This window comes from Neomonachus schauinslandi, chromosome 5 (genome assembly GCF_002201575.2).
Source record: "Neomonachus schauinslandi chromosome 5, ASM220157v2, whole genome shotgun sequence".
In the NCBI taxonomy this organism is placed as follows: domain Eukaryota; kingdom Metazoa; phylum Chordata; class Mammalia; order Carnivora; family Phocidae; genus Neomonachus; species Neomonachus schauinslandi.
Window position 1 is genome coordinate 62,985,130 of NC_058407.1, and position 26,706 is coordinate 63,011,835.

The 26,706-nt window shown below is 40.7% G+C and overlaps 1 protein-coding gene across 4 annotated transcripts in view; it reads left to right on the forward strand.

Annotated features, from left to right (window-relative positions):
• Nucleotides 1–26,706, forward strand: part of LIMA1 (LIM domain and actin binding 1) — an 88,854-nt gene that overhangs the window by 13,983 nt on the left and 48,165 nt on the right. For all 4 annotated transcript variants that reach the window (XM_021704812.1, XM_044915424.1, XM_021704813.1 and 1 more), the window contains exon 2: nt 20,796–20,935. In XM_021704812.1, coding sequence (XP_021560487.1) covers nt 20,817–20,935 — 119 coding nt within the window. In that variant the 5' untranslated portion in view covers nt 20,796–20,816. The remainder of the gene's footprint in view (nt 1–20,795; nt 20,936–26,706) is intronic.

Consider the following 26,706-nt stretch of genomic DNA (forward strand, 5'->3'; position numbering starts at 1 on the left):
TTCATGGTATCATAAGGACTAAGGGAGTAAAATCAAATGGAATGAATTACCTTGCGTATGACCGTGCCCAATAACCGATCCCAGGCTTATGCTAAAGTGGCCTAGATTTTTTACCTGATTCTGACACAGTCCATCTAGATGGTGGGTGATTAGGGCCAGTGTCTCCCGCCCTGCTGAGGCCCAATAACTCTGGGGTTAAACCAAATCTAAACTCCCAAAGCTGTTTTTACGTTGGAATCATAGGGGACTCTTTTAAGAAAAATTAGAAGTGTTTGGACTCCACATGAGAGATTCAGATTCCAGAGATGATCCAGATATTCAGACCACCCTCTCCAACCCCTCCCTCACCACCCCCTCCACCCACCCCCCACCCCTGCACAACTGAGAAGCATTAGATTGGCTAGTTAAGGGTAGCAGGTGAAGCACAACCCCAACAGTGATCTTAATGCTTGGATTGTTAGTGTCAGTCAGGCTTCTCACAGGACTGTGCTCTGGTGGGAATATTAATGAGCAGTCAAGAGGTGGGTCCCCTACAGAAGGGAATTCTACAGAAACGATCTCATCTGTATAGTCAAGCAACATTTCTGTTTGGAAAGAATATTAATGAGGTCTGGATAGGAATCAGACACCAGGAAAGGACAGCTGCTGTGAGAGGCAATTTGAATTGTACAAGGAGTTACACATGATATTAAGAAAGTCCTTGTGCAACTTTAAAAAGTAATTAAGTTGTAGAGATAATAAACAGCTTATAAATGATGTTTAAAAAGTAAATGTAGTTTCAAAAAATAAATGTATTGAGGGGCCAGCACACATTTGAAAATATGTTCAACCTTCCCCATGATTAAAGGAATGAAAACTAAAACAATAATGTACCATTTTTCACACATCTAGGAGACTGGAAAAAATAAAAAGGATTAATCATGCTCAGTATTCACAAGGATGTGGAAAATAGTCTTTCTCATGTAGCTAATGGTTCAAACATAAATTGATGCAAAAAATAAATATAAATTGATGCAACTTTTTTGGAGGAAAATTTGGGAGTGTATTTTAAAATTTTTAATGCATAGGCCTTTTAAACTAGAAATGCTGCTTCCAGGAATTTACACCATAGATGCACACACCTCCAAGTAGGCAATAGTAGAAAGATGTTCATTGCAGTCTTGTTCTTAATTATGAAGAACCCAGCAACCTACATATTCATTGATGGGGCCAGGTTAAATAAGTTATAGACTATTGCAGAGTGAAATAGTATTTGGTACTGAAAGGCTGAGGTAGATCTATATGTCCTCCTCCATCTACATGTCATTTCCTTTCTTTTTTTTTTTTTAAGATTTTATTATTTATTTGACAGAGAGAGAGAAAGAGAGAGCACAAGCAGAGGGAGAGAGAGGGAGAAGCAGACTCCCCGCTGAGCCGGGACCCCGATGTGGGACTCGATCCCAGGACCCTGGGATCATGACCTGAGCCGAAGGCAGACGCTTAACTGACTGAGCCACCCAGGCGCTCCTATGTGTCCTTTCCTATATGTCCTCCTCTTGTGTGTGGAAAGATGTCCAACAGGAAATAAATAATTGCTGAATAGCACATTAACATAAAATCACTGTAATTTTTTTTTAAGATTTTATTTATTTGAGAGCGAGAGGGTGAGCGAGACAGAGAACATATAAGCAGGGAAAGTGGCAGGCAGAGGGACAAGCAGACTCCCCACTGAGCAGGGAGCCCGATGTGGGATTCGATCCCAGGACCCTGGGACCATCACCTGAGCTGAAGGCAGACACTTAACCAACTGAGCCACCCAGCGCCCCTGTAATTTTTTTTAAATGTATGTGTTTATATGTTGGTGTTAACACCTCTGTGCCTCACAGTTTCCTCATTTGTAAAATAGGCATCACTATGTATCTCATGAGTTGTGAGAATAAAAAAAATATGTAGAATCCTTAGGACAGTGACTGACCTATTGTGCTGTGCATTTGCTATTATTATCACGTATAGGCGATATCCGAAAGTTTATATTCCAAAGTGTGACAGAGGTTACCTTTGGCAAGTCAAATGGTCTTGGGGGAAGGAGTATACAAGAGCAGGCAGAGACTTTGGTTTCTTATATTGTATGTGTCCATGTAGTTGTTTATGATAAGCAGGCCCATCACTTGACCAATCATTCTGACAAGGAAGCTAGGCAATGAACAAATGGGCAGCCTCAATTTGGAGTGCTTGTTGAGAACTGTGAAGGAGAGGTTCCCCAAAGGAAAGGAGGAGGGTGAAAGAGGGTGGTGGTGTGGGGAGATGTGAGGGATGCTTGGGAGTTCCACCTTGGCTGCTGAAACACTTTTTGAAAACCACTGACTTAATCAAAGATTGAAAATTTTTAAATTGCTCAAGAACCTTATGAAGGCCCCACATTTATATCGGACTTTTCCTTTTTGCAATTTAGTTACATTTATACTAAAAAAGTGATTCATGCTTAATTTGACTTTTGGGCAAAAGCTATAAAAACTAATTGCTCACGTGTCTAAAACAAACATTTAAGAGGGATAGGTAATTTTCCTAATAATTATGAAATAAAAATTTCAATGCTTTAAAGAGACTACTAATTTCTTTTCAACTAGTATTACTACCTCCATTATATAATACTAGAGTAAATTTTGCACTAAAGTCAAACGGCTGGGGCGCCTGGGTGGCTCAGTTGGTTGGGCGACTGCCTTCGGCTCAGGTCATGATCCTGGAGTCCCGGGATTGAGTCCCGCATCGGGCTCCCTGCTCGGCGGGGAGCCTGCTTCTCCCTCTGACCCTCCCCCCTCTCATGTGCTCTCTGTCTCTCTCATTCTCTCTGTCTCAAATAAATAAATAAAATCTTAAAAAAAAAAAAAAGTCAAACGGCTGAAGACTATGTTGTTTATGAATTATTTTAATCAAAGCCTTATGACATAGGCCTTGTTAAGACAATATGACATATAAACTAAGCTAAACCCAAATATGTAATCTGTTAACTAAACCTTTAGAATAATGTTTATTCAGTGTCTTAGACACAGGGGCATCCAAAAAGACCGACAAGATTCGGTTCTGACCTCAAGCAATGTGCCAGGCACTGTTTAGTATTTATTTTTAGAACCACCCTGTAGCTTAGGTGTGGCATCCTCATTTTACACAGAAGGAAAGTGTAGCACAGAGAGGTGGCCGTGCATCTGGTTAACCCTGGACTCAGCACTGGAATCAGCTGGTATCCCCATGGCACTGCTCTGGCTCCAAATAACCAGGATATGAAGATAGGTGATGTGAGCCCTGGGTGGGGGCACACTGAGAATTCTCAGGTTCCACAGTGATCATTGATCATCTAGTCTAGTGACTTTCAAACTATAATTTTTAAAATAACAGTTTTATTGAAATACTCGTATACCATACAATTTACCTATTTAAAGCGTGCAGTTCAGTGGTATATTCGCAGAGTTGTGCAGCCGTCACCACAGTCAATTTTACGATGCTTTCATCACCTCCCAGAAAAACCCCATACCCTTTAGCAGTCAGTCCGGTCCCCTTCAACCCCCCTGCCAGGGCTAGGCAACCATGATCTACTTTCTGTTTCTATAGGTATGCCCATTGTAGACATTTCACATAAATGGAATCATACGATATATGATCTTGGTGACTGGTTTCTTTTACTTGGCTTAAGTTTTTCAAGGTTCATCCATGTTGTAGCATATATGGGTACTTCATTCCTTTTCATGGCCAAATAGTATACCTTTATATGGATCAACCACATTTTGTTTATCTGCTTATCAGTTGAGGAACATTTAGAATGTTTCCACTTTGGGGCTGTTGTGAATAATGGTATTATACCCAATCTTGTACAACTTTTTGTGTGGACATGTGTTCTTTTTTCACTTCTCTCTGTATGTGTACCCCTCTAGGAGTGGAATGGCAGGATCATATGATAATGATGTGTTTGACCCTCTAAGGAGCTGCCAACTATTTTCCAAAGCAACTGCATCATTTTACATTCTCGTCAGCAGTGTATATGAGAGTTTCAGTTTCTCTACATCCTTGCCAACACTTGTCAAACTATAATTTTTTTAACCACATCCCACAGTAAGAAATATTTTACATTCTTACCCAGTTTACACACACACAAATAACTGAAACAAAAGCTTTATAAAAGAATACTTAAACTCTGTGTGATGCAGCCTGACATTTTGTGTTTCATTCTATTCTTTTTCTTTAGCACAAACATCTTGGTTCTGACCCGTTAAAATTGATTTCACAACTCACTAATTGTGACCTGCAGTTAGAAAAATACTAGGCTATGTTAACCTCTTCATTTTACACAAGAGGGAATTGAGGCCCTGAGAGATGACTTCTTAGCAGATGATACTGCTAATTAGTTGCAGATTAAAGATTAGAGCCCAAGTTCGTTGGCTTCCTGCTTTAACTTTTGACATCTCAAATTTAGTTGCCCTCATATGCGGTAGGTAAAAATAAATTGGAATTTCTGCTCAGATACCGTTTAAAAATTCTGTATACTTTTCTCAAGCAGCACTTCAAATTCAGCAACAAATCAAGCTAGAGGAAAAAAAAGAATAAAAAGAACAGTTTTATTATCATGAGTCATAAGTCTACAGAGTAATTTTGTGCCTGCTGAGCAGCCAAGCTTTTTTTGTGTTTGTTTTGGTTTTGGTTTTTTTTTTTTAAAGATTTTATTTATTTGTGAGAGAGAGGGAGGAAGGGAGAGTGGAAGGAGGGATAGAGGGAGGGAATCTTTAAGCAGACTCTCCGTTGAGCACAGAGCCTGATGCAGGGCTCCATCTCACAACCCTGAGATCATGGCCTGAGCTGAAATCAGGAGTCAGATGCTCAACCCACTGAGCCAGCCAGGCGCCTCTTGAATGGCAATATTTGAAAGTAAGCAATATAAAAATCTTTTATGCTTCTGTTTCTCTATTTTTCTTGGAATACATATGGGTCTTAAGTCCTTTTATTTCAGTGTTTTCCAACCTGTGATGGGGTAACCACTGACACTAGAATCACTTCAAGGTTCTTGTTAAAATGTGGTCTTCCCAGGCCCTACTCCAGACCTAATGAGTTAGAATTGTGGGATGGGACCTGGAAATCAGTATTTAAAACAAACTTCCCTGGAGAGTGGAAAATCAAGACAATGTTTCCACCCTGGTGATGGATGACACAGAGCTGAAACAGGTGGCTTACCTATACAAGTGTATCAATATGTCATTGCAAATCAAGGGCAAAATTAACTCCATTGTAGTAGGTAACTGTCAGAAACTTGGTCTGGTGTTCAATGACGTGGTGGGCATTGTGGAGATAATCAATAGTAGGGATGTCAAAGTTCAGGTCATGGGTAAAGGGTCAACCATTTCCATCAATAAAGCAGAGGGGTTGCCACGTTTACCTGAGCAAGAATTCCCTGGGTTGAGACAGCCAGAGCCAAATCTGAGATGAAGGTCCTCATTCCTACAGAAGGTGGTGACTTTAATGAATTCCCAGTCCCTGAGAAATTCAAGACCCTTTGAAATGGGCAGAAGTTGGTCACCACATTGACAAAAATTGCTGGATAAGCAAAGTGCCACTGGGTTCTTTGCCTTCTCCTTCATACCATAGGATAAATCTGTATCAAGGCGGTTCTTTTTTAGATTTCCTCTACCTTTCTGCTCTTAAACTGCTTCTCTGCTTTGAGAAGCACAGCTACCTGCCCTCACTAAAATATACCTCAGGCTAAAAGTTAGGGCGGGACAGCAGGTCAGCTGATCTTCCCCTGGAAGGTGCAGCTTTTCCCTATCAGCTCCACCACACCACCAGTCCATTCTTAAGGACCTGTATGCCAGACTGGTGTGTTTTAGCTTTCAGCCTCTGGAGGTTATCTGACCAACAAACAGTGTTTGGGGAAGAATCAGGCAGTCCCCAGGAATCAGCAGATCAGAATATTCACACGAGTTAATCTTTTTCTAGCAATGAGCATGAAGGTAGCAGAGGCTGGTGTGATTCTAGCTGGTTCTTCTAACCAGACTCTTTTCACTGTTGACAAGTGAGGCAGGGGTTGCACTGGACCAAAGGCTGAAGCTTGGCCAGCTAGCATTCCAAGGAAAATTGTTTACTTATAAGCATTCCTTTTATTTTGCATTCCATCCTCGGTGTGCCTGAACCTGAGAGAGGAGGTTCTCCTGTATTAGCTGCTGTGGCAGTCCCCGGCACCCAGGCCAGTTAAAGGAGGCTTGGACCTTTTCTTTCTCTGGGATCCCTGCCCAGCACCTTCCTACAGAGATGACTTAAACAAGGAAAAAAAAAGAAAAAGAAAGAAAAAGAGAAAGAAAATACACCATTCCAAGGAATCTGGAATTCTTTCCTCCTTCCATGCCTATCCTCCATCTTCACTGCCTCCTTTGCCCTGTCGTGCTCAACTGCTTTTGGTTTCTGTCCAGGCACCTGAACAGAGGACTAAAATCTCCATTGCAACCTGGTTTTATGTCTTATATAAGAATCTTGCACAGCAGGGCGCCTGGGTGGCTCAGTCGGTTAAGCGTCTGTCTGTTCGGCTCAGATCATGATCACAGGGTCCTGGGATCCAGCCCCATGTCAGGCTCCTTGCTCAGCAGGGAGCCTGCTTCTCCCTCTCCCTCTGCCTGCCGCTCCCCCTGCTTGTGCTCTCTCTCTTTCTCTCTCTCTGTCAAATAAATAAAATCTTAAAAAAAAAAAAGAATCTTGCACAGCATTGCTAATATAAATTACAGTTTTTCTCCCAGGACACTTACCAAAATATGCAACATTTTTGGTGGGAAGAGAGATTGTCCTGTGACTTCTACCCATTTCCTGAGGCCTGTGGAAATAAACCTTTATGTACTTAAAGTTATACAGAAAATAGAATAAAATTAATATCAAACTTGAAAAAAAATAAAACAAACTTCCTAGGTGATTCTTATTTTACTCAAGGTTGTGACCTACTAAACTAAGGGTTTCTTTCTTTTTTTTTTTTTTTTTTTAAGATTTTATTTATTTATTTGACACAGAGAGACACAGCAAGAGAAGGAACACAAGCAGCAGGAGTGGGAGAGGGAGAAGCAGGCTTCCCGCCGAGTAGGGAGCCCGATGTGGGGTTTGATCCCAGGACCCTGGGATCGTGACCTGAGCCAAAGGCAGATGTTTAATGACTGAGCCACCCAGGCGCCCTAGAAATAGCATTTTTAAGAAAACACCCTAGTGCTCGCTTCGGCAGCACATATACTAAAAATAAGAAAACACCCTAATTATGGCAATAGAGAGAGTTAACTAAACAATCTATTGATAGGGCTCAGTATTATTCTACCTGAGTTTGGTGCTAGAAACCATTTTTTGATGGCTATATCCACTGATTTCCTATAATTTGGAATAATTTGTCTTGGAATAAATAAACACAGCTGCTGTTTCATTTTTCCCCCCAAAGTACTAATCTATAAAAATAGTTGAGGGGCGCCTGGGTGGCTCAGTCGTTAAGCGTCTGCCTTCGGCTCAGGTCATGATCCTGGAGTCCCGGGATCGAGTCCCGCATCGGGCTCCCTGCTCAGCGGGGAGTCTGCTTCTCCCTCTGACCCTCCCCGCTCTCATGCTCTCTCTCTCTCTCATTCTCTCTCTCAAATAAATAAATAAAATCTTTAAAAAATAAAAAAATAAAAATAAAAATAGTTGAATCCAACAAATGATTTCAAATTTCAAATGGTATTCCTCCCTTTATTTTACAAATACTTGAGTACTCACCATGTGCCAGGCACTGTTCTGAGAGTAAAATGTAGTGTGATTAAAAAAAAAATACAATGTAATCAGTGTCAGGGGTAGGTCTGTACTTTGGGGACTTAAGAGGAACCTCCTAGGCTTGGGTGGTCAGGAAAGGTGTCTGGAAGGAAGTGTCATTTTAGCTGGGACTGGTAGCATAAGGCCAGGGAGGGTCTAAAGCATTTTTAGATGGAGTGGGGAATATGTATGAAGAAAGGCAAGGAATCAAGAGAGATAAGTTGAGCCTGCCTAAAGATATGAGAAAAGGTCTATACAAAGTCCACATGTGAAAGAAAGGGTGCATGTAAAATAATGCTTATTAATTAATAGTAATAAACATTCTGAGGGCGCCTGGGTGGCTCAGATGGTTGGGCATCTGCCTTCGGCTCAGGTCATGATCCCAGGGTCCTGGGATCGAGTCCCGCATTGGGCTCCCTGCTCCTTGGGAGCCTGCTTCTCCCTCTGCTTCTCTCTCTCTCTCTGTCTCTCATGAATAAATAGATGAAAAAAAATCTTTGAAAAAAAATAAATAAACATTCTGAGCATTTATTAGGTGCTAGGTAGTGTTGTTCATACTTCACATATATGAACGTGTTCTAATGCTCAAAACAAAGCTGTGAAGTAGGTTCTTTTATCCCCAGTTTGCAGATGAGGAAACTGAGACAAAGTATAAAAACTTGCCCAAGATCACACAGCTAGTAAGTGGTGTGAGATTTCAACAGCTAGATTCTACTCAATTGCCTATACTCTTAGTTTCTCTGCCTTTTTCTCTCCTCTGTATGTCACTGTGTTAGACATTTTATGTAGAACATTTGATGAGCTAAGTTGGGTGGTGGGATACTCCTCAGAAAGGTGACTAAATTACCAGTGGTCAGCACAATTAGAAAGGGCAGAGTAAGAGCCTGTACGTCCTCTTTTTAACTTCAGAACTTGTGCACCTTTTGTTATATCATACTATACTTCATGTTGTATGATTTTATTCAATAAAAGCAAAAATGTATCTGCCAGCTCATCTTGGGAGAAAAATTATTTGTGGTGAAATAAACTTAATTCGAGAAGTAGAAATAAGAGGATGACACATGTCATTTGGACTGTGTTATGTTGTTGATTTATGGGACATATGAAGCTATTCAGCATGCAGTAGAAATTCTAGGGCTGGAAGTCAAGAGGCTTTGGGAATTGTCTGGTGTAAGTGACCTTTGATGATTTGAGAGTGGCTGAGCTCACCCAGAGAGAGGAGAGAAACTGACCCTTCGGTAATGCCTAGGAACAGAGGTGAGTCAAGGAAGAGTGAAATTGAAATTGGTTTGAAAGATAGGAGAGGAATCAGGAGAGTTCCAGTTAAGAAAAAACAAGGGAAAATACAATGTCAGAAATGAGCGACTAATCAACAATTAATATGGCAACAGAGCATAATAAAAACTGAGATATAGTCCGTGGTTTTGATAGCAAGAGATCTTTAGGAGAGTAACATTGGTAGGATGGTAGAAGAAGCCAGACCCAAGTGGTCAGAGGGATGAGTGGAAGATGGGGAAATGGAAACAATGAGCATCTGGAGTCTTAGGTTTGGCTGTGAAGGTAGGAGCAAGGTTGAGGTGATAGATTGAGGGTGAAAAAGGCTTAAGAGAAAAAAGGATTATTTAATCTGTATGTACAAATTTCAGATGTGTATACACTAACACACATGTCAGAAAGGTGAGCATGAGAGTGCCTGGGTGGCTCAGTAGGTTAAGCATGTTACTCTTGATATGGCTCGGGGAAGATCTCAGGGTTGTGAGATGGAGCCCTACCCTGTCGGGCTCACACACTGGGTGTGTAGCCTTCTTAAGATTCTCTCTCTCTCCCTCTACCCCTCCCCACCCCTAAAAAAAACGTGAGCCTGCATTTAGGTGGAGAGGGCAAAGTCAGAGGTGAAATGGAAGTTTTGGAAAGACAGAAGGGAAAGGTTGGAAACTCAGATATACTGTCGTGACAGTTATTTTTCCCCAGACATAGGTGAAGGGCGGGAAAGGTGATATCTAAGTGTGCTTTCTTCTTTTCTCTCTGGAGTGGTGAAGTGTGAATCACTAAGGGTGAATTTTGTAAGCACCCAGTGAAAGTGGCTCTGATTCTTTGGTGAGCAGTTCCCAGAAGTAAAATTGCTTCTCAGAATTACACAACCTCCTTTTCATTACTTGGGCTCTACATCATAGTGTTTTTTAAGAACAAAATATCCTTAAAAGGAGATTTTTAAAAAGAGACAAAATGTTACTAAAGTGATTTTGTCTTGATGCAAACATCTACATCCTTGTTGACCCCTGGGAATTTGATCATTGTTAAAATTTTCTTATTGTCCTAGATACATGTTTCTACAGAGACCTGGCTAAAACTCTTCCAAGAACAGTAGCAATGATAATTTTAACAGACTCGTTAGACTTGCCTAACACAGTATTGCTGAATAATAGAGTAGTGAGGCTTTTATGTACAGTATTTGAAGTTATTTACTGGTCCCATTCTTTTTTTCATATCCCTTGATTTTATCTCAAGGTTTGAATAAGCTAAAATTGCTAATTCACAGTTCTGAAAAATGATACGTACTTTCTCAACAACTAGACTTAAGACTGCATAATAAGCATTCATTTTGTTGTACTGATAATGTTTTGGATAAAATTTAAGCCTTCATGCAATTTCATTCAAAACATGCATAAAGTTCCTTCTATTTAGAAAGCAATATACTAGATGCCAAGAGGGCAAGAGGCAAAGTAGACCTGTCCCCTGATCTCAAGAATCTTTCTACTGAGTAGAATTTACAAAATTATGGTGAAATAAAGGGAGTGACCTATACTGATGGGGAACAGGACTAGGGCAGTTCAGGAAAGGGTTCTTTGAGGAGGTAGTCTTTCCTGGAGTCTTGAAAGATGAATAGATTGAAGAAGGGATCAGGGGTGCCTGGGTGGCTCAGTAATTAAGCGTCTGCCTTCGGCTCAGGTCATGATCCCAAGGTCCTGGGATCGAGCCCCTCATTGGGCTCCCTGCTCTGCGGGAAGCCTGCTTCTCCCTCTCCCACTCCTTCTGCTTGTGTTCCCTCTCTCTCTGTGTCTCTCTCTGTCAGATAAATAAATAAAATCTTTCAAAAATTTTAAAAAATTTAAAAAAAAAAGAAGGGATCACATTCGAGGTGGAGTGAAAAAATGTATGGAATGTCAAAGGAAAAGAAATTGGTAATAGCATAATTTTGGAGATTCTTTGTTCGTGTCAAAATTCTATGACGTTAGGCTTCTCCCTATCAGAGAAAGAAGTTACAAATAAAAGGAATGCTAGAATGAATCTTGTGACGCTAGATTATGTGTGTGTGTGTGTGTGTGTGTATAGATACCAACACACAGATAGATATAGAGATGAAAATAGAAATATATATGTGTGCTATATATATGAGCTAATATACATACATATATTCCTGGTTCTGTCCCCCAAAGAGCCTAGAAGCAGTGACGTCTCAGTAGTAATGAGCACATGTAGTGCCCAGATTTGGTTTCTCCATAAAAGGAATCAGGACTCCTTGGAGAAGTGGTTGATTTCAGGACTGGGGCTGGGCAAATACAAAACGAGTTTGGAACATCTTATAATGCTAAAAAGTAAAAATGTGCTTAAAAAAAAAATGGTGGCACGTTGAATGGACACTAGAGCCAAGCTGAAGGAACTCCAAGTGACCAAAACTGGGAACAATTTGAGCAACAAAATAAAATTAGCCAGGGAATAAAATAATCCAAGAATTATTATAACCCAGGAAATAAAATAAATATCCATGAGTCTATCCTAATATAAATAAATGATTGAATAAATAAACAAGAGGGAAAGGACAATTCTTCCTTATAGAAGAATTCCAATTAATAAATGCAGAAGAAATGAAGGCAGTAGAAAATCACCATTAGAACATCATAATAATTGCTGAAGGCAAGATCAGCCCATGAATGCTAAAATTAATGAATAAAAATTTAAGAAGGAGTAGGATTAAAGTATCTCCCCGCAAATATTTATGAATTCTAAAGGGAAGCATAGTTAACTTTACAGTGGTGAAACCTGGCAGACACCACCTTAACCAAATGATCCAGTAACAAGACATCAACATCACATGCCTTCTGATAGGATACACTGAGGAAGAAGGCACGTCAGCTCTGTACTATTCTTCCCCAAATTCTTTAACTTCAATCTAATCTGAGAAAGCATCATGTTTTAAAAAGGAAAAACCTTTTTTTTTTTTTTGAGGATTGCGAGATGTCCCAGGCTCATCTGGTATTTGCCCCGCCCCAGCTCTGGAATCAACTACTTGTTCAAGGAGCCCAGGTTTTTGTTTGTTTGTTTGTTTGTTTGTTTGTTATTTGACAGAGAGAGAGAGACAGCGAGAGAGTGAACACAAGCAGGGGGAGTGGGAGAGGGAGAAGCAGGCTTCCTGCAGAGCAGGGAGCCCGATGAAGGGCTCAATCCCAGGACCCTGGGATCATGACCTGAGCCAAAGGCAGATGCTTAACAACTGAGCCACCCAGGCGCCCCAAGCCCAGGTTTTTTTATCAGAGGAACCAAGAAACCCGAATTGAGGGTCATTCTACATAATACCTAACCAGTACTCTTCAAAAGTATCCTGCTCATGAAAGACAAGGAAAAACAGAGGAACTGTTGTAGAGATTGGAAGAGACTTAAGAAGACATGACCATTAAATGTAGTGTAGGATCCTGGAACAGAAAGAAGACTTTAGTGGAAATTCTTAATTTTGATAGTTGTGCTGTGGTAATATAAGATAAAGCTATGTGAAAGTTACATGGGAACTTTTGTACCATGTTTGCAACTCGTGTAAATCTAAAAATTATAAATAAGTTAAAACTATTAACTTTCTTTTTTTTTTTTTTAATATTTATTTTTTATTTGACAGAGAAAGAGACGGCGAGAGCAGGAACACAAGCAGGGGGAGTGGGAGAGGGAGAAGCAGGCTTCCCGCCGAGCAGGGAGCCCGATGTGGGACTCGATCCCAGGACCCTGGGATCATGACCTGAGCCGAAGGCAGCCGCTTAACGACAGCCACCCAGGCGCCCAAAACTATTAACTTTCAAAAGCTTTTTCAAGTATGTGAATTTAGTCACTGTTTTTGTAAAAAACAAACAAAAAACCACACCCTTAGAAATAAATGTAGGGGTGCCTGGGTGGCTCAGTTAGTTAAGTATCTGACTCTTGACTCAGGTCTTGATTTCAGGGTCATGAGTTCAAACCCCACTTTGGGCTCCATGCTGGGCATGGAGCCTACTTAAAAGAAAGAAATGTAGTTTATATCCTAAAAAAACATTATGTGGGAACATACTTCATGTTGCTTTTGTTTAAAATTTCCCTTTGCACCTTGAAGTTCTTTAGGTTGGTTTTTTCCGTTTCATTTAGTTGCTCTCTGACATTCAAATCACAAAGAATTCTTGATTTAAAAAAAAAAAAAAAGGAAAGTAAAAAAAAAAATGTTAAACTCTACAATCTGTTTCTTAAAGTAACATTTTCTTTTAACAAGTGAGTTTGTACTTTGTTCTCTCTAATTTTTTTGAGGCTGCATTCAGGCAACTATGCCTCTTGCACAAGTAACTATCTCTTGGGGGTGGGGGGAGGCAGAGAGGGAGAGGGAGAGAGAAAGATATGATGAGATTAGGAGATTAGATTTATAAGAACAGGCTTGTATTAGTGGCAGCTCATTTGCTTTCTTCCAAGCATGGTTTCTGCAAGACAATTTGCTTAGTTAGGTTAAGTCTATAAATGAGTTTTTTTTTAAAGATTTTATTTATTTATTTGACAGAGAGAGAGAGACAGCGAAAGAGGGAACACAAGCAGGGCGAGTGGGAGAGGGAGGAGCAGGCTTCCGGCTGAGCAGGGAGCCCGATGCGGGGCTCGATCCCAGGACTCTGGGATCATGACCTGAGCCGAAGGCAGACACTCAACGACTGAACCACCCAGGCGCCCCTATAAATGAATTTATTAAAGTGGGTTTCCTGGAGCAGCTACAGGCCTCACCCTCAGCAGTAGCTCAAGGAAGCAGATACCTGGGACCAAATTTCCCAGTGAGTCATTGCCCAACCCTTACACTTTAAAGGACCTTTGTTTAAGAGATTTTTATCTCCAGGCTACCACTCACCCATAGGACATTTAGCTATCCTACCTCAAGCTACCAGGTGCGATAAAAGAACTTTGAACTGGGAAATAGAACTCTGGCTCTCATACGAACTAGTTGGTGAGTTGGGGAAAATTATTGGACCTTTATGTGGCTCAATTCTCTTACTGTAAAAAGGGGGACTTGGGGGCGCCTCGGTGGCTCAGTTGGTTAAGCGATTGCCTTCGGCTCAGGTCATGATCCTGGAGTCCCGGGATCGAGTCCCGCATCGGGCTCCCTGCTCGGCAGGGAGTCTGCTTCTCCCTCTCCCGCTCCCCCCTCTTGTGCTCTTTCTCTCTCTCACTCTCTCTCTCAAATAAATAAATAAAATCTTTAAAAAAAAAAGGGGGGGGGGGGACTTGGTTACTTGATTTCTAAGGTTCCCTCTTGATGTTAAACTCCGTCCTTTGTATCTAAAAGTGAAGGTAGGGCGCCTGGGTGGCTCAGTTGGTTAAGCGACTGCCTTCAGCTCAGGTCATGGTCCTGGAGTCCCGGGATCAAGTCCCACATCGGGCTCCCTGCTCGGCAGGGAGTCTGCTTCTCCCTCTGACCCTCCCCCCTCTTGTGCTCTCTCTCTCTCATTCTCTCTCTCAAATAAATTAAAAAAAAAAAAAGGAACATTAAAAAAATAAAAAATAATAAAACTGAAGGCATCTTCCTTCTTAAGAAACAGTTACCTTTTATCCCGTTATTATTTGTTATGCCACTGTCCTTGCAGTCTCTGAGGCTAAAAATATTAGAGTTATTTTTGTTATATCCATTTCCTTTAACTCCTGCACACAATTGACAACCAATCCAGCAATTCTTCCATCACAGTTGAAGTGGCAGTAGAATGCATTTGACTGGGGCGCCTGGGTGGCTCAGTCGTTAAGCATCTGCCTTTGGCTCAGGTCATGATCCCAGGGTCCTGGGATCGAGTCCCACATTGGGCTCCCTGCTCGGCGGGAAGCCTGCTTCTCCCTCTCCCACTCCCCCTGCTTGTGTTCCTGCTCTCGCTATGTCTCTCTCTGTCAAAAAAATAAATAAAATCTTAAAAAAAAAAAAAAAAAAGAATGCATTTGACTGAAGAGGTTGGGTTTTAGAGTCTGAACACTGACTTCTGCCTGGGCCATATATTAGCTGTGTGACTTCTGGCAAATTACTCAGCCTCAGTGGACCAGTTCTTTGGGGGTTTTTTTGGGTTTTTGTTTGTTTTAATGGAAATAACACTAACTCCAGGCTTGTTGTAAGGGTTAAATGAGTTAGCAAGTGATAGCGCTTTTTATTATTTGTACATAGTTAATGCAGTGGATTGGATCTTAAAGTCAAATGGGCCTCTGGAAAAAAAAAATATTAAGAGGTACTGCAGCCCAAACTGAATACCTCCTTCTAGATGGGTCTTTCCAGTACATGTCTTTCTCATTCTTTCTTTTTTTTTTTTTTTTTTTAGAAAATGAGGGTGGAGAGGGACAGAGGGGAGGGATAGAGAGAATCCTTAAACAGGCTCCACACCCAGCACAGAACCCAGTGCAGGGCTGGATCTCACAACCCTGAAATCATGACCTGAGCTGAAATCAAGAGTTGGACACCTAACTGACTGAGCCATCCAGGCGCTCCACACCCCCTTTTTTTTCCCCTCTCACTCTTAACAAGAGTTCTAGAATTAAGGAAATTGTCCTAAAGTCTGAGAATGGGGTTCCCATCTAAGAGAGTGTGGGTAAATAGGGAGAGCTATCACATCTTTAATTCAAGCCCATGAAAGTCAAAATATTAAAAATGGAGAGTATTTCAAGTAGGCCCAAGATAACTCTTAAGTTTCACTGAAAGAACAAATGATTATCTCTGATGTTGACCATTCTGAGAAGATCATTGCTACTACACTCTTACTGAGAGATAATTTGTATGGGTTTGCAGCTAGGTGGTTCAAAAATTTTGCTACCCAATTTTCTACCATGGCTAAAGGTGATGGTTTTTTGTTTTTTGTTTTTTTTATAAAGATTTTATTTATTTGACAGAGAGAGAATGAGAGAGAGAGAGAGCACATGAGAGGGGGGAGGGGCAGAGGGAGAAGCAGACTCCCTGCCGAGCAGGGAGCCCAATGCGGGACTCGATTCCGGGACTCTGGATCATGACCTGAGCCGAAGGCAGTCGCTCAACCAACTGAGCCACCCAGGCGCCCCCAAAGGTGATGGTTTTAATCATTATTCATTACTTGTAGTGGAAAGAAAATTGACTTTGGAAATCAAAGAGATTATGGATTTGAATCCCAGCTCTGCTACTTTATATAACTAAGAGATCATTGTAAAGTTATTTAATATCTCTGAATTTTAGTTTTTCATCATATATATAAGACAATAAAAACAATTTTGTAAAGTGGTTCTGAGAATTAAGTGAGATATGTACTTCATGTAAGTAGATGTTGTAAAATGTTTATTTCTTTCTAAGAGTCTTTTAACCTTAGCCTTGAATTTTTATTTTTATTTTTTTTCTTAAAGATTTTATTTATTTATTAGAGAGAGAAAGCACAAGCAGGGGGAGTGGTAGGCAGAGGGAGAATCAGCCTCCCCGCTGAGCAAGGAGCCTGATGTGGGACTCGATCCCAGGACCCTGGGATCATGACCTGAGCCGAAGGCAGATGCTTAACCCATTGAGCCACCCAGGCATCCCGTAGCCTTGAATTTTTAGCTTCCTATAGTGTTTCACTAGGATTTTTCTTATAGATGTGTATATTTCAACACGTGTAAAGCAAAACTCATCATTCTCCCATTCTTCCTGTATTTACTGTCTCTGTTAAGACATCAGCAATCTTCTAATCATTCAAGTTTGATGATGCCAGAGTTGATTCCTTCTCTATCCCTAAGTCCATTTTATTCTAAAAACTGTCAGTTCTCTTTTCCCACCTTACTATTCCCCCCCATCCTAATGTAAACCTTGATTACCTCTCACTTTGACAGTTTTAGGATCTTTTTGACAAGTAAATTAGACTCCAATCTTTTCCCTTGTTACCAAGTTATACACTGCTGCAGAATCAGCTTTAAAACATGCTTCCCATTATGTTACTTTCTTTTTCAGAAACTTGCCGTGTTCCACCATAGAGACTATGGGTGATCCACTATAAAGCTCTTATCTTACTGGGGCGCCTGGGTGGCTCAGTCGTTAAGCGTCTGCCTTCGGCTCAGGTCATGATCCCAGCATCCTGGGATCAAGTCCCGCTTCAGGCTCCCTGCTCTGTGGGAAGCCTGCTTCTCTCCCTCTCTCTCCCTCTCCCACTCCCCCTGCTTGTGTTCCCTCTCTCTCTGTGTCTCTTTCTGTCAAATAAATAAATAAAATCTTTAAAAAAACAAATAACAAAACAAAACAAAAAAAACAACTCTTATCTTACAGATGTGGGTATTGGGCTCAGGGAACTTACATTTTTGATTTGCCATGAAGGTCGCATCTGTCCTAGGGAGTGGCATGTTAAGACTAGTACTTATCTCTGCTCACTCACAGACTAGTTCTTTCCACTATTGGAATATGGCCCAGACTCCTTAACATGGTTTTCAAGGCTTATCCCATCCTGGCCCCATTATCTTCAACTACTCATGTACCTACGGTCAACTCCATTGAAGTATTCTATGCTATTTCAGCTCCCTAGCAGTATAAAGCTGTTCTCTCTACCTGAGATGCACTTTCCTCCTCTTGCCCTCAGTTGATGAAATTCTGCCCATCCATAAGTCCTAAGTCAATCTGATGTCTCTTCCCTTCCCTCCCATCAAGCCAGAAAATCAGATCCCCTACTCCTAGACCTTGCATTACCTCTAACCACATTCTGCTTTGTGCTATAATTATTTGTGTCCATGTCAGCAAGCCAACAGATTTTTTATAAAGATTTTTATTATTAGAGAGAGAGAAAGAACATGTATGGGGGAGGGGCAGAGAGAAAGGGAGAGGCAGACTCCCTGCTGAACAGGGAACCCGCTCCAAGTCAATATATTTTACACTCTATTTGGGCAGGGTCCTCTCCCTATACCTTATAGAAAGTAGCTAGTTACTCAGTAACCTGATACCAGAGTCTCTCAAAAATCATATACTGATTCTTACCTTTATCTGTTTCATAGGGTGCTAATCACATTGTTAAGAAATTAGTAGTATTGCTTCTGTAAAGAGAAGTGTGGTCAGGGTGTGAGCTACCTCATTCCTTGAATATAAAGCATGCTTATCCTAGCCTTATACCAAGATAGATATTCTAACTTTTCTTGGATTTCTGGCCAAGATTAATCAACACCATGGAATTAGATTTGGGAATTAAATTCTTTTTTTTTTTTTAACCCACTCAGTCCCTCAAATAATGAATAATTTTTCCTTTTTATAAATAAATTTGAGAACATATCTTCTATATTTTTTTTCTTTGATCCAGAATTGATTGCTGTAGAAGCACTGACAGCATTATACCCACACCTACATTGGAAGCACAATTGTACCAAACAGTGTCTTAAAGTGTTGTTCAGTATTTCCTAAACTTGGCCCAAAGGTCTTTATTGTGGTTTTACATGACTAAGTTTAGCTGAATTGTTTGTTGTTTCTGTGTCTTTTTCTCATTAGAATAAGGGCTGACAGTGTTTGGTGGGTCAGATATAAACTGGAAAGCAGATAGACAAATATATATTATTTGATACATTCAAGTTTACTTCAAAGAACATATGTAGAGGAGCGCCTGGGTGGCTAGTTGGTTGAGCATCTGACTCTTTATTTTGGCTCAGGACATGATCTCAGGCTCATGAGATCGAGCGCCACATGGGGCTTTGCACGCAGCATGGAGTCTGCTTGAGATTCTCTTCCTCTGCCTCTGTCCCACCCCGTTTGCCCTCTCTCTCTTTCTCAAAATAAGTAAATAAAATCTTAAAAAAAAAAAAAAAAAGAACGTGTAGAATTAAGATTCTTTTATCCAGGAAAAGAGATATTACTAAAAAAACCAACATTTATTACTTATTCTGTGTCAGGGTCTTTTCTTCTTTATCTTGTTTATTCCTCATAAGGATATTATGAAGGAAGTACTGTTGTTATGGATGAGAAATCTAAGTTTTAGGGATGCATCTGTCTCTAACGCCAGACCTCCTTACCATGAGAGGCTTCTATGTTACCTTCCAACATGGGGATTAACAAGTAAACAAAAACAATAAAATTAGCACTGTTTTCAGACAATGCTTTAGTTGGAAGAACGAGTACTCCAGGTGGAAAAGTAGTGTGGTCTTTTAGGCTTGCTTATCACTTACTTTGAATAAGAGGACTTTTAGTGTGAAATGGCAGCCCAAGCTGCTTGGGTAAGCACACCGTGTGTTCCGTTGTTGTCAAGGTTGTTCGAAGCAGTACCTGATGAACCGTGCATTCTGCCAGGTCAGTTATGCTTTGTGGTTGTCAAGAGACCTGCAAGTAGTATTTTTCACTCTTCAAATAAGGAAACTGTTGGCTCATTTCTAATCTTACCTCTTCTGGACAAAGGTTGGAACTCCTTTGGTAATTACTAAGGCAAAAACTCCTTTGGTAATTTCTGGGACAAAAAACAAACAATCCAGATTAATTGATAGGGACTAGATGATTTCAGGGGCATGGCTTTATGTATTCTTTGACTCTAAGGGATTTTAGAAAGGACTTTCAGAATAGAGGTTTTGTCCTCTGAATTTAAAGTACATTATACCAGGGCGCCTGGGTGGCTCATTCAGTTAAGCATCTGCCTTCGGCTCAGGTTATGATCCCAGAGTCCTGGGATTGAGCCCCGCATTGGGCTCCCTGCTCAGCAGAGAGCCTGCTTCTCCCTCTCCTTCTGTCACTCCCCTTGCTTGTGCTCTCTTTCTGTCTCTCTCTCTGTGTCAAATAAATAAATAAATAATCAAAAAATAAATAAAGTGCATTATACTTCCCCTAGTTGTTAAGATTGTTAAAATGTAAAAATAATAAGAATTTTAACAAAAGCCAATTCTAATATATTATACTTAAAATGTTCTTAATACTAGTATAAGTATTTTGTATAGTATAGTATAATCTACTTTGTATTTAAAATATATTATCTCCTTAAATCCATATCAAAACACCTATAATGGAAGGTATTATTCTCATTTTTCAGCTGAAGAAACTAAAACTGAAAAGATTATATAGTTTGTTCAAGGTAACAAAAGTTATGGGGCACCTGGGTGGCTCAGTCGTTAAGCGTCTGCCTTCAGCTCAGGTCATGATCCCAGGGTCCTGGGATCAAGCCCCACATCGGGCTCCCTGCTCCACGGGAAGCCTGCTTCTCCCTCTCCCACTCCCCCTGCTTGTGTTCCCTCTCTCGCTGTGTCTCTCTCTGTCAAATAAATAAATAAAATCTTTAAAAAAAAAAATGGTAACAAAAGTTATGATTTCAAGTAAAGTCTATCTCAACTTAAAGCCCTTGCTCTTTATATGATACCATACAGTGTCCCCAGCTCTCTCTCCAGACCAAGTGATCAGTGCTGCAGAGTTTGGGGAGAGAGAGCAGCCAAAAGAAACTTGGATATAGGTAGACCTAATTTGGACCTGAATCTACAGAGATGCCAAATGTACTTCCCCTGGGATATAACTCAGAAGAGTGGAACATTTCACTCCAAATGTGACTTTGGAACAGACTTAAGTTCAGGGGAAGGCCAACTGATGTTTGCACACTGAGGTCAGTCATAAAATGATGGAACCGGAAGGGACCTTAGAGATCATCTGGTCTAATCTTCTCATTTTACAGGAAACTACAACCCAGATATTGAATCATTTGACCAAGGTTACAGTTTTTGAGAGAACCAGTAGAGGAGTGTGGTTCTGCTGGTCTAGGGCTTTCTATTCTGTCATGGAACACCACTGCCAGTCCTTGGATGCTGGAGAATCCTTGTCTATGTCTAATATTCTGACTTTCTTTATTGCATAGGTATTTCAGTATCTGTAGACGATGGAATCAGCTCCATTTAATAGACGGCAATGGACTTCAGTATCATTGAGGGTAACGGCCAAAGAACTTTCTCTTGTGAACAAGAACAAGTCATCGGCTATTGTAGAAATATTCTCCAAGTAAGTGCTGATCCTGGTCCAAAATGACCATCTGTCTTGAGCAAACACTACCACCTGTCAGGGAAATAAGTAAAGGAAGTACATAGTGTAAAATGGTTTTATTGAGCACCTTCTGAAATTTAGACACCATGGAGAAGGATGATAATAATCAGGAGACACATTCTCTATCCTGGAATTTTTTTTTAGTTGGGAATAGAAAAAGTTACAAACACAAAAGTTAATTATAAAACGTGTAATTCTTACGCAAAGTGTCAGCAAATCCAAAATGAATGGGAGTAAGGACTAGAAACAGAATAAGAGAGAGAAAGTGACCATCATGGGCAGAAGCTAGTCAGGGAGGCTTTCCAAAGTTGAGATGAGTTTTGAGGCAAGTTTTGATTTAGTTGAATGGAGTGTTAGGTATACTCTGTATCTGTGTTATCTAATAATGGGAGCCACTACATATGTGCCTATTTAAATTTAATTAATTCAGTTCATCAGCTGTACTAGCCACATTTCAAGTGTCCAATAGCTACATGTAGCTGGTGGCTACCATATTGGAGATCACAGAAACATTTCACCATTGCATAACATTCTGTTGAACAGAATGCAGTGCAAACTGTGTGAGCAAACTATGGCCTACTGGCTGCCTGTTTTAGTAAATAAAGGTTTATTGGAACATGGCCACATCCATTTGTGCATTGTCTATGGCTGCTTCCATGCTACAGCAGCAGAGAGCAGAGACCATATGGCTTCAAAGTCTAAAATATTTATTATCTGATCCTTTAAGAAAAAGTTTGCTGACCCCCTGCTTGCCATGAGTTCTTTGATATGAGGGTCTCTTTCTTGCTTAATTTATATGCCTAGCACGTGTATAGCACTGTATAGCACGGTGACTGGAACATAGTAGGCACTCAACAGATGTAGAAGGGATAGTATATGTAAATAATATACCAGGGATTGCAAACGCATTGACTTCACTCAAATAGAAATGCCCTACTGGGAGGAGCTTAGGACAGGTGGTAGGTTTACCTCACGAGCAGTTTGTTAATTAGTAGGAAGCTATTATACATTTAAGAGAAAAAAGATGGTCAACATTTGAAGAAAATGATTCTAGGAGCTGTATCTAGGATACAGCTAAATACCAATAGGAGGTAGGTTTCTGTAATCTACAATGTCTCCTTTTCTTCAATAACAGATGCATCACGCACTTGCTCTGTGGAAAACATTGCCCTTCCAAACTATTGACCTTGATTACTGTTTAAGGTAGAGTGAAGGTGGAGGGAGACTGCATAACCCTTTTCCCTTCCACATTATGCATTTTGGATTACTGTAATTTTATAGCAAATATGTATTATTCTTACCAAAACAGGAAAATCAATAAAGATATTTCAGAAAAAAGGGATAGAGATCTGGAAAGTTCTTAAGATTTAATCCCTAACCTCAAGGAAATTAATGGTATAGGTTATTATAGTTTATATAGTAGATGAAGTCCCCTAACTTCCTTCCTCTAAAGAATCACATGTGGTGTGGGCACCTGGGTGGCTCAGTCATTGTGTCTACCTTCGGCTCAGGCCATGATCCCAGGGTCCTGGGATCGAGCTCCACATCGGGCTCCCTGCTCAGCGGGAAGCCTGCTTCTCCTTCTCTCACTCCCCTTGCTTGTGTTCCTTCTCTCACTGTGTCTCTCTCTGTCAAATAAATAAATAAAATCTTAAAAAAAAATAAAAGTAGGGGCACCTGGGTGGCTCAGTTGTTAAGCGTCTGCCTTCGGCTCAGGTCATGATCCCAGGGTCCTGGAATTGAGCCCTGCGGGAAGCCTGCTTCTCCCTCTGCCTGCCGCTCCCCCTTCTTGTGTTCCTTCTCTCTCTCTCGCAAATAAATAAATAAAATCTTAAAAAAAAATTCACATGGGGTGCCTATTAATAATATGGTGTTCCGGTTATCTGTGGGTGCCCAGGGAAAAAGATCTCCCAAATTTAGTGGCTTGAAATACTAACATTTATTTTGCTTATGAATCTCCAGTTTGTATAGTGCTTGCCTCTACTTCCCTTAACATCAGCCAGGGTGGCTCAAAGACGGGGCCAGTTCTGGGAAGGTGGGAAGATCTAAAGGGCCAAGCCTGAGACCGTCCACACCAGCCGTCCTGCTTTGATCTCTTTTATATGTTAGGTTTCTAAAGAAGATATCATTTGAAGAGAGGATTCTGCAGTAAAAAGTTTTAAAACCACTGATCTGACTCACCTTTGCCCCATTCCTCAGACAGACAAGGAACTTGATATGCAGCCATTATGACTGAAGTTCACGCCCCAAGACAGTGGCAAAGCTGAATTCAGCACACAGATCCCTGCCCCCCTCACCCTTCCCCCATGTCACAGTTCCTCCCGCTCTTGTTATCACTTTCCCCGTAACATAGTCTGAAGAACATGGTTTATATTTAGTTTTCTCTGACTGCTCTTCCTTCATTAAGAAAAAATTGACCCTCAGATCTCCCTGGCTAACTTCCTCTTTTTTTTTTTCCCCTCCATTTTTGCTTCTCTGTAATATTTTAGTGGTGAAATATTTCCAGAGGAAAATACATTGCCTAAAACTTGGGAGTTTCCATTTTCCCTTTGCTCTGTTTGAGGGCATACAAGCAAGAGTCATAGCTCAGGAACTCTATTCTGGCCTTAGAAAAGTTTGAGGCACTGTTATTACTCCCAAGATAATTTTAGCATCCTCCATCAGCTGCCTGCCTCACAGCTGAGCATTAATGAGCAGTTGCAAGATTAAATTCTGTGTGTGAAGGAGACTGGAGGACAAGACAATCTGGGAAGGGAAGAGGGATGAGATTTTAATTATAGAAATGTCACTGCAAATACTTTCTACCTCAAATTTAGATCTTCAAAATGCCTTTCCCCTCCCCTGCCCCTGCAAAATCAGCAACCTTCACATTTTGTAGTCAGAATAATGCTAGTTGCTCTAAGTGCCCTTGAGGAAAGTCTGAGGCCTGAATCCTAGTCTAACACTGAATTCAGAAGGATGGGACCTCAGCATCTCTTAGCATTCTGGGAGTACAAAATGTAAAAGCACCAAGGCATTGACTTGGAAGAAAGCAGAGGTGTGCAACCTTTCCTCCCTGTGTATCTACTATTTAGCAATACCTCATTATAAATAAAGGGTGAGGAGATTGGTGTGGGAGTTTCAAAACATAATTCAAGACAGGACCTGCATATACACCTGTGTCTTGCCTCAGTGCTAAAAGGACAGGATTGAAGGTGAAAACTATTCAGGTCTTCTTTAAATCTATGTTTCTGTTAAGACAGTAAAGGGAAGGGAACCTTTGAGCTTATTTACTCAACTAACCACAGTGTAAATACTTTGCCTTAGAGAACAATTAACTGAGAATAAACCTGTCTGCTGATTGGTTCTGCCTCATATGTCGTATTATCGCTGTAGTATATTGTAGATGAGGAGTGTGGAAACAAGGTTCAAGGCCAACTGTAAGTTCCTTTCCCTCTATAATCCACTTTTTCCCCTGCATTTACATTTTTAGGAGCTGTCAGACAGATGTATTAGTACAAGTGGGGGAAAATATATGTACAAGAACATTCACCAAAGTGCTATTTGTAATGGTAGAAAACTGGAAACAATCCAAATGTGCATTAAAAGGAGTATGGGTGGGGCGCCTGGGTGGCTCAGTCGTTGAGCGTCTGCCTTCGGCTCAGGTCATGATCCCAGGGTCCTGGGATCAAGCCCCACATCAGGCTCTCTTCTCAGCGGGAAGCCTGCTTCTCTCTCTCCCACTCCCCCTGCTTGTGTTCCCTCTCTCGCTGTGTCTCTGTCAAATAAATAAATATAATCTTTAAAATAAATAAATAAAATAAAAGGAGTATGGGTGAATTAATTATATTTATGATGGAAGAGGATTGCCAGGGTGCCTTCTGTGCTTGTAGCCTTTGTCTTGCATGACTTCTCAGCACTTTGTCCTTCCCACATTTTTCCTTCTCTTGGCTTTCTCTGACGATTTCCTGGTTTTCCTACCACCTCTCTGTCTGTCCCTTGTCATTCTCTCTTATCACCTCCTTCTCCTCTTCTGATTTCTAAATGTAGAGTCTCTAGGACTTCTCGCACTACACACTCTTCGTAGATGATATCATTCATATACTCCCATGGCTTTACCATCTGTGGACAGACAAGTCCTAAATTTATATTGCTAGCTCAGATCTCTCTTCTGAGCTTGAGACATATGTATCTCATCACTGCTACCACCAAATGGATGTTTCAGTTAACATGCCTAACTAACACTGAACTCTTTATCTTTCCCATCCCCAAATTTGTTCCTCTTCCAGAATTCCCCATCCCAGGAAACAGTGATTCCATGGACTCTGCTGCCAGAAACCTGAGCATTGTTCTTGACTGCTTCTACCCCCTCCCCTCATGACCAATCCTGTTGATTCCACCTCTGAAATACATCTCAAGTCTATTCACTTTCTTTCTCTCCAAGGCCACCACCCTGGGCCAAGCCAGCATCACCTCCCACTAATGTCACCTCTTTTCTCAGCCCCTCCAGTCCATTCTCCACACAGTCTCTGGAGCACTCTTTTATTTTTATTTTATCTTAGGCTAATTTTTTATTTATTTATTTTTTTCATTAGTTTCAGAGGAGGAACTTAGTGATTCATCAGTTGCATATAACACCCAGTGTTCATTACATCAAGTCCACTCCTTAATGCCCATCACCCAATTATGCCTTCCCCCTACCCCTCCCCTCCAGCAACCCTCAGTTTGTTTCCTATGATTAAGAGTCCCTTATGGTTTGCCTCCATCTCAATTTTTATCTTATTTTTCCTTCCCTTCCCTATGTTCATCTGTTTTGTTTCTTAAATTCCACATATTAGTGAAACCATATGGTATTTGTCTTTCTCTGACTAACTTATTTCACTTATTTAGTTCCATCCACATCATTGCAAATGGCAAGATTTCATTCTTTTTGATGACTTAATAATATTCCATTGTATATGTATACCACATCTTTATCCATTCATCTGTTGATGGACATCTGGGCTCTTTCCATATTTTGGCTGTTGTGGACATTGCTGCTATAAACATTGGGGTGCATGTGCCCCTTCGAATCACTATGTTTGTATCCTTTGGATAAATCCCTAGTAGTGTAATTGCTGGGTCGTGGGGTAGCTCTATTTTTAAATTTGAGGAACCTCCATACTGTTTTCCAGAGTGGCTATACCAGCTTGCATTCCCACCAACAGTGTAAAAGTGTTCCCCTTTCTCTGCATCCTCACCAACATTTGTTGTTTCCTGACTTGTTAATTTTAGCCATTCTGAATGGTGTGAGGTGGTATCTCATTGTGGTTTTGATTTGGATTTCCCTGATGCCGAGCGATATTGAACACTTTTTCATGTGTCCATTGGCCATTTGTATGTCTTCCTTGGAGAAATGTCTTCTGCCCATTTTTTATTGGATTATTTGTTTCTTGGGTGTTGAGTTTGATAAGTTCTTTATAGATTTTGGATACTAACCCTTTATCTGATAAGACATTTGCAAATATCTTCTCCCACTCCATAGGCTGCCTTTTAGTTTTGTTGACTGTTTCCTTTGCTGTGCTTCTCCTAGAAGCTTTTTATCTTGATGAAGTCCCAATAGTTCATTTTTGCTTTTGTTTCTCTTGCCTTTGGAGACGTGTCTAGCAAGAAGTTGCTGTGCCGAGGTCATAGAGGTTGCTGCCTGTGTTCTCTTCTAGGATTTTGATGGATTCCTGTCTCACATTTAGGGCTTTCAGCCATTTTGAGTT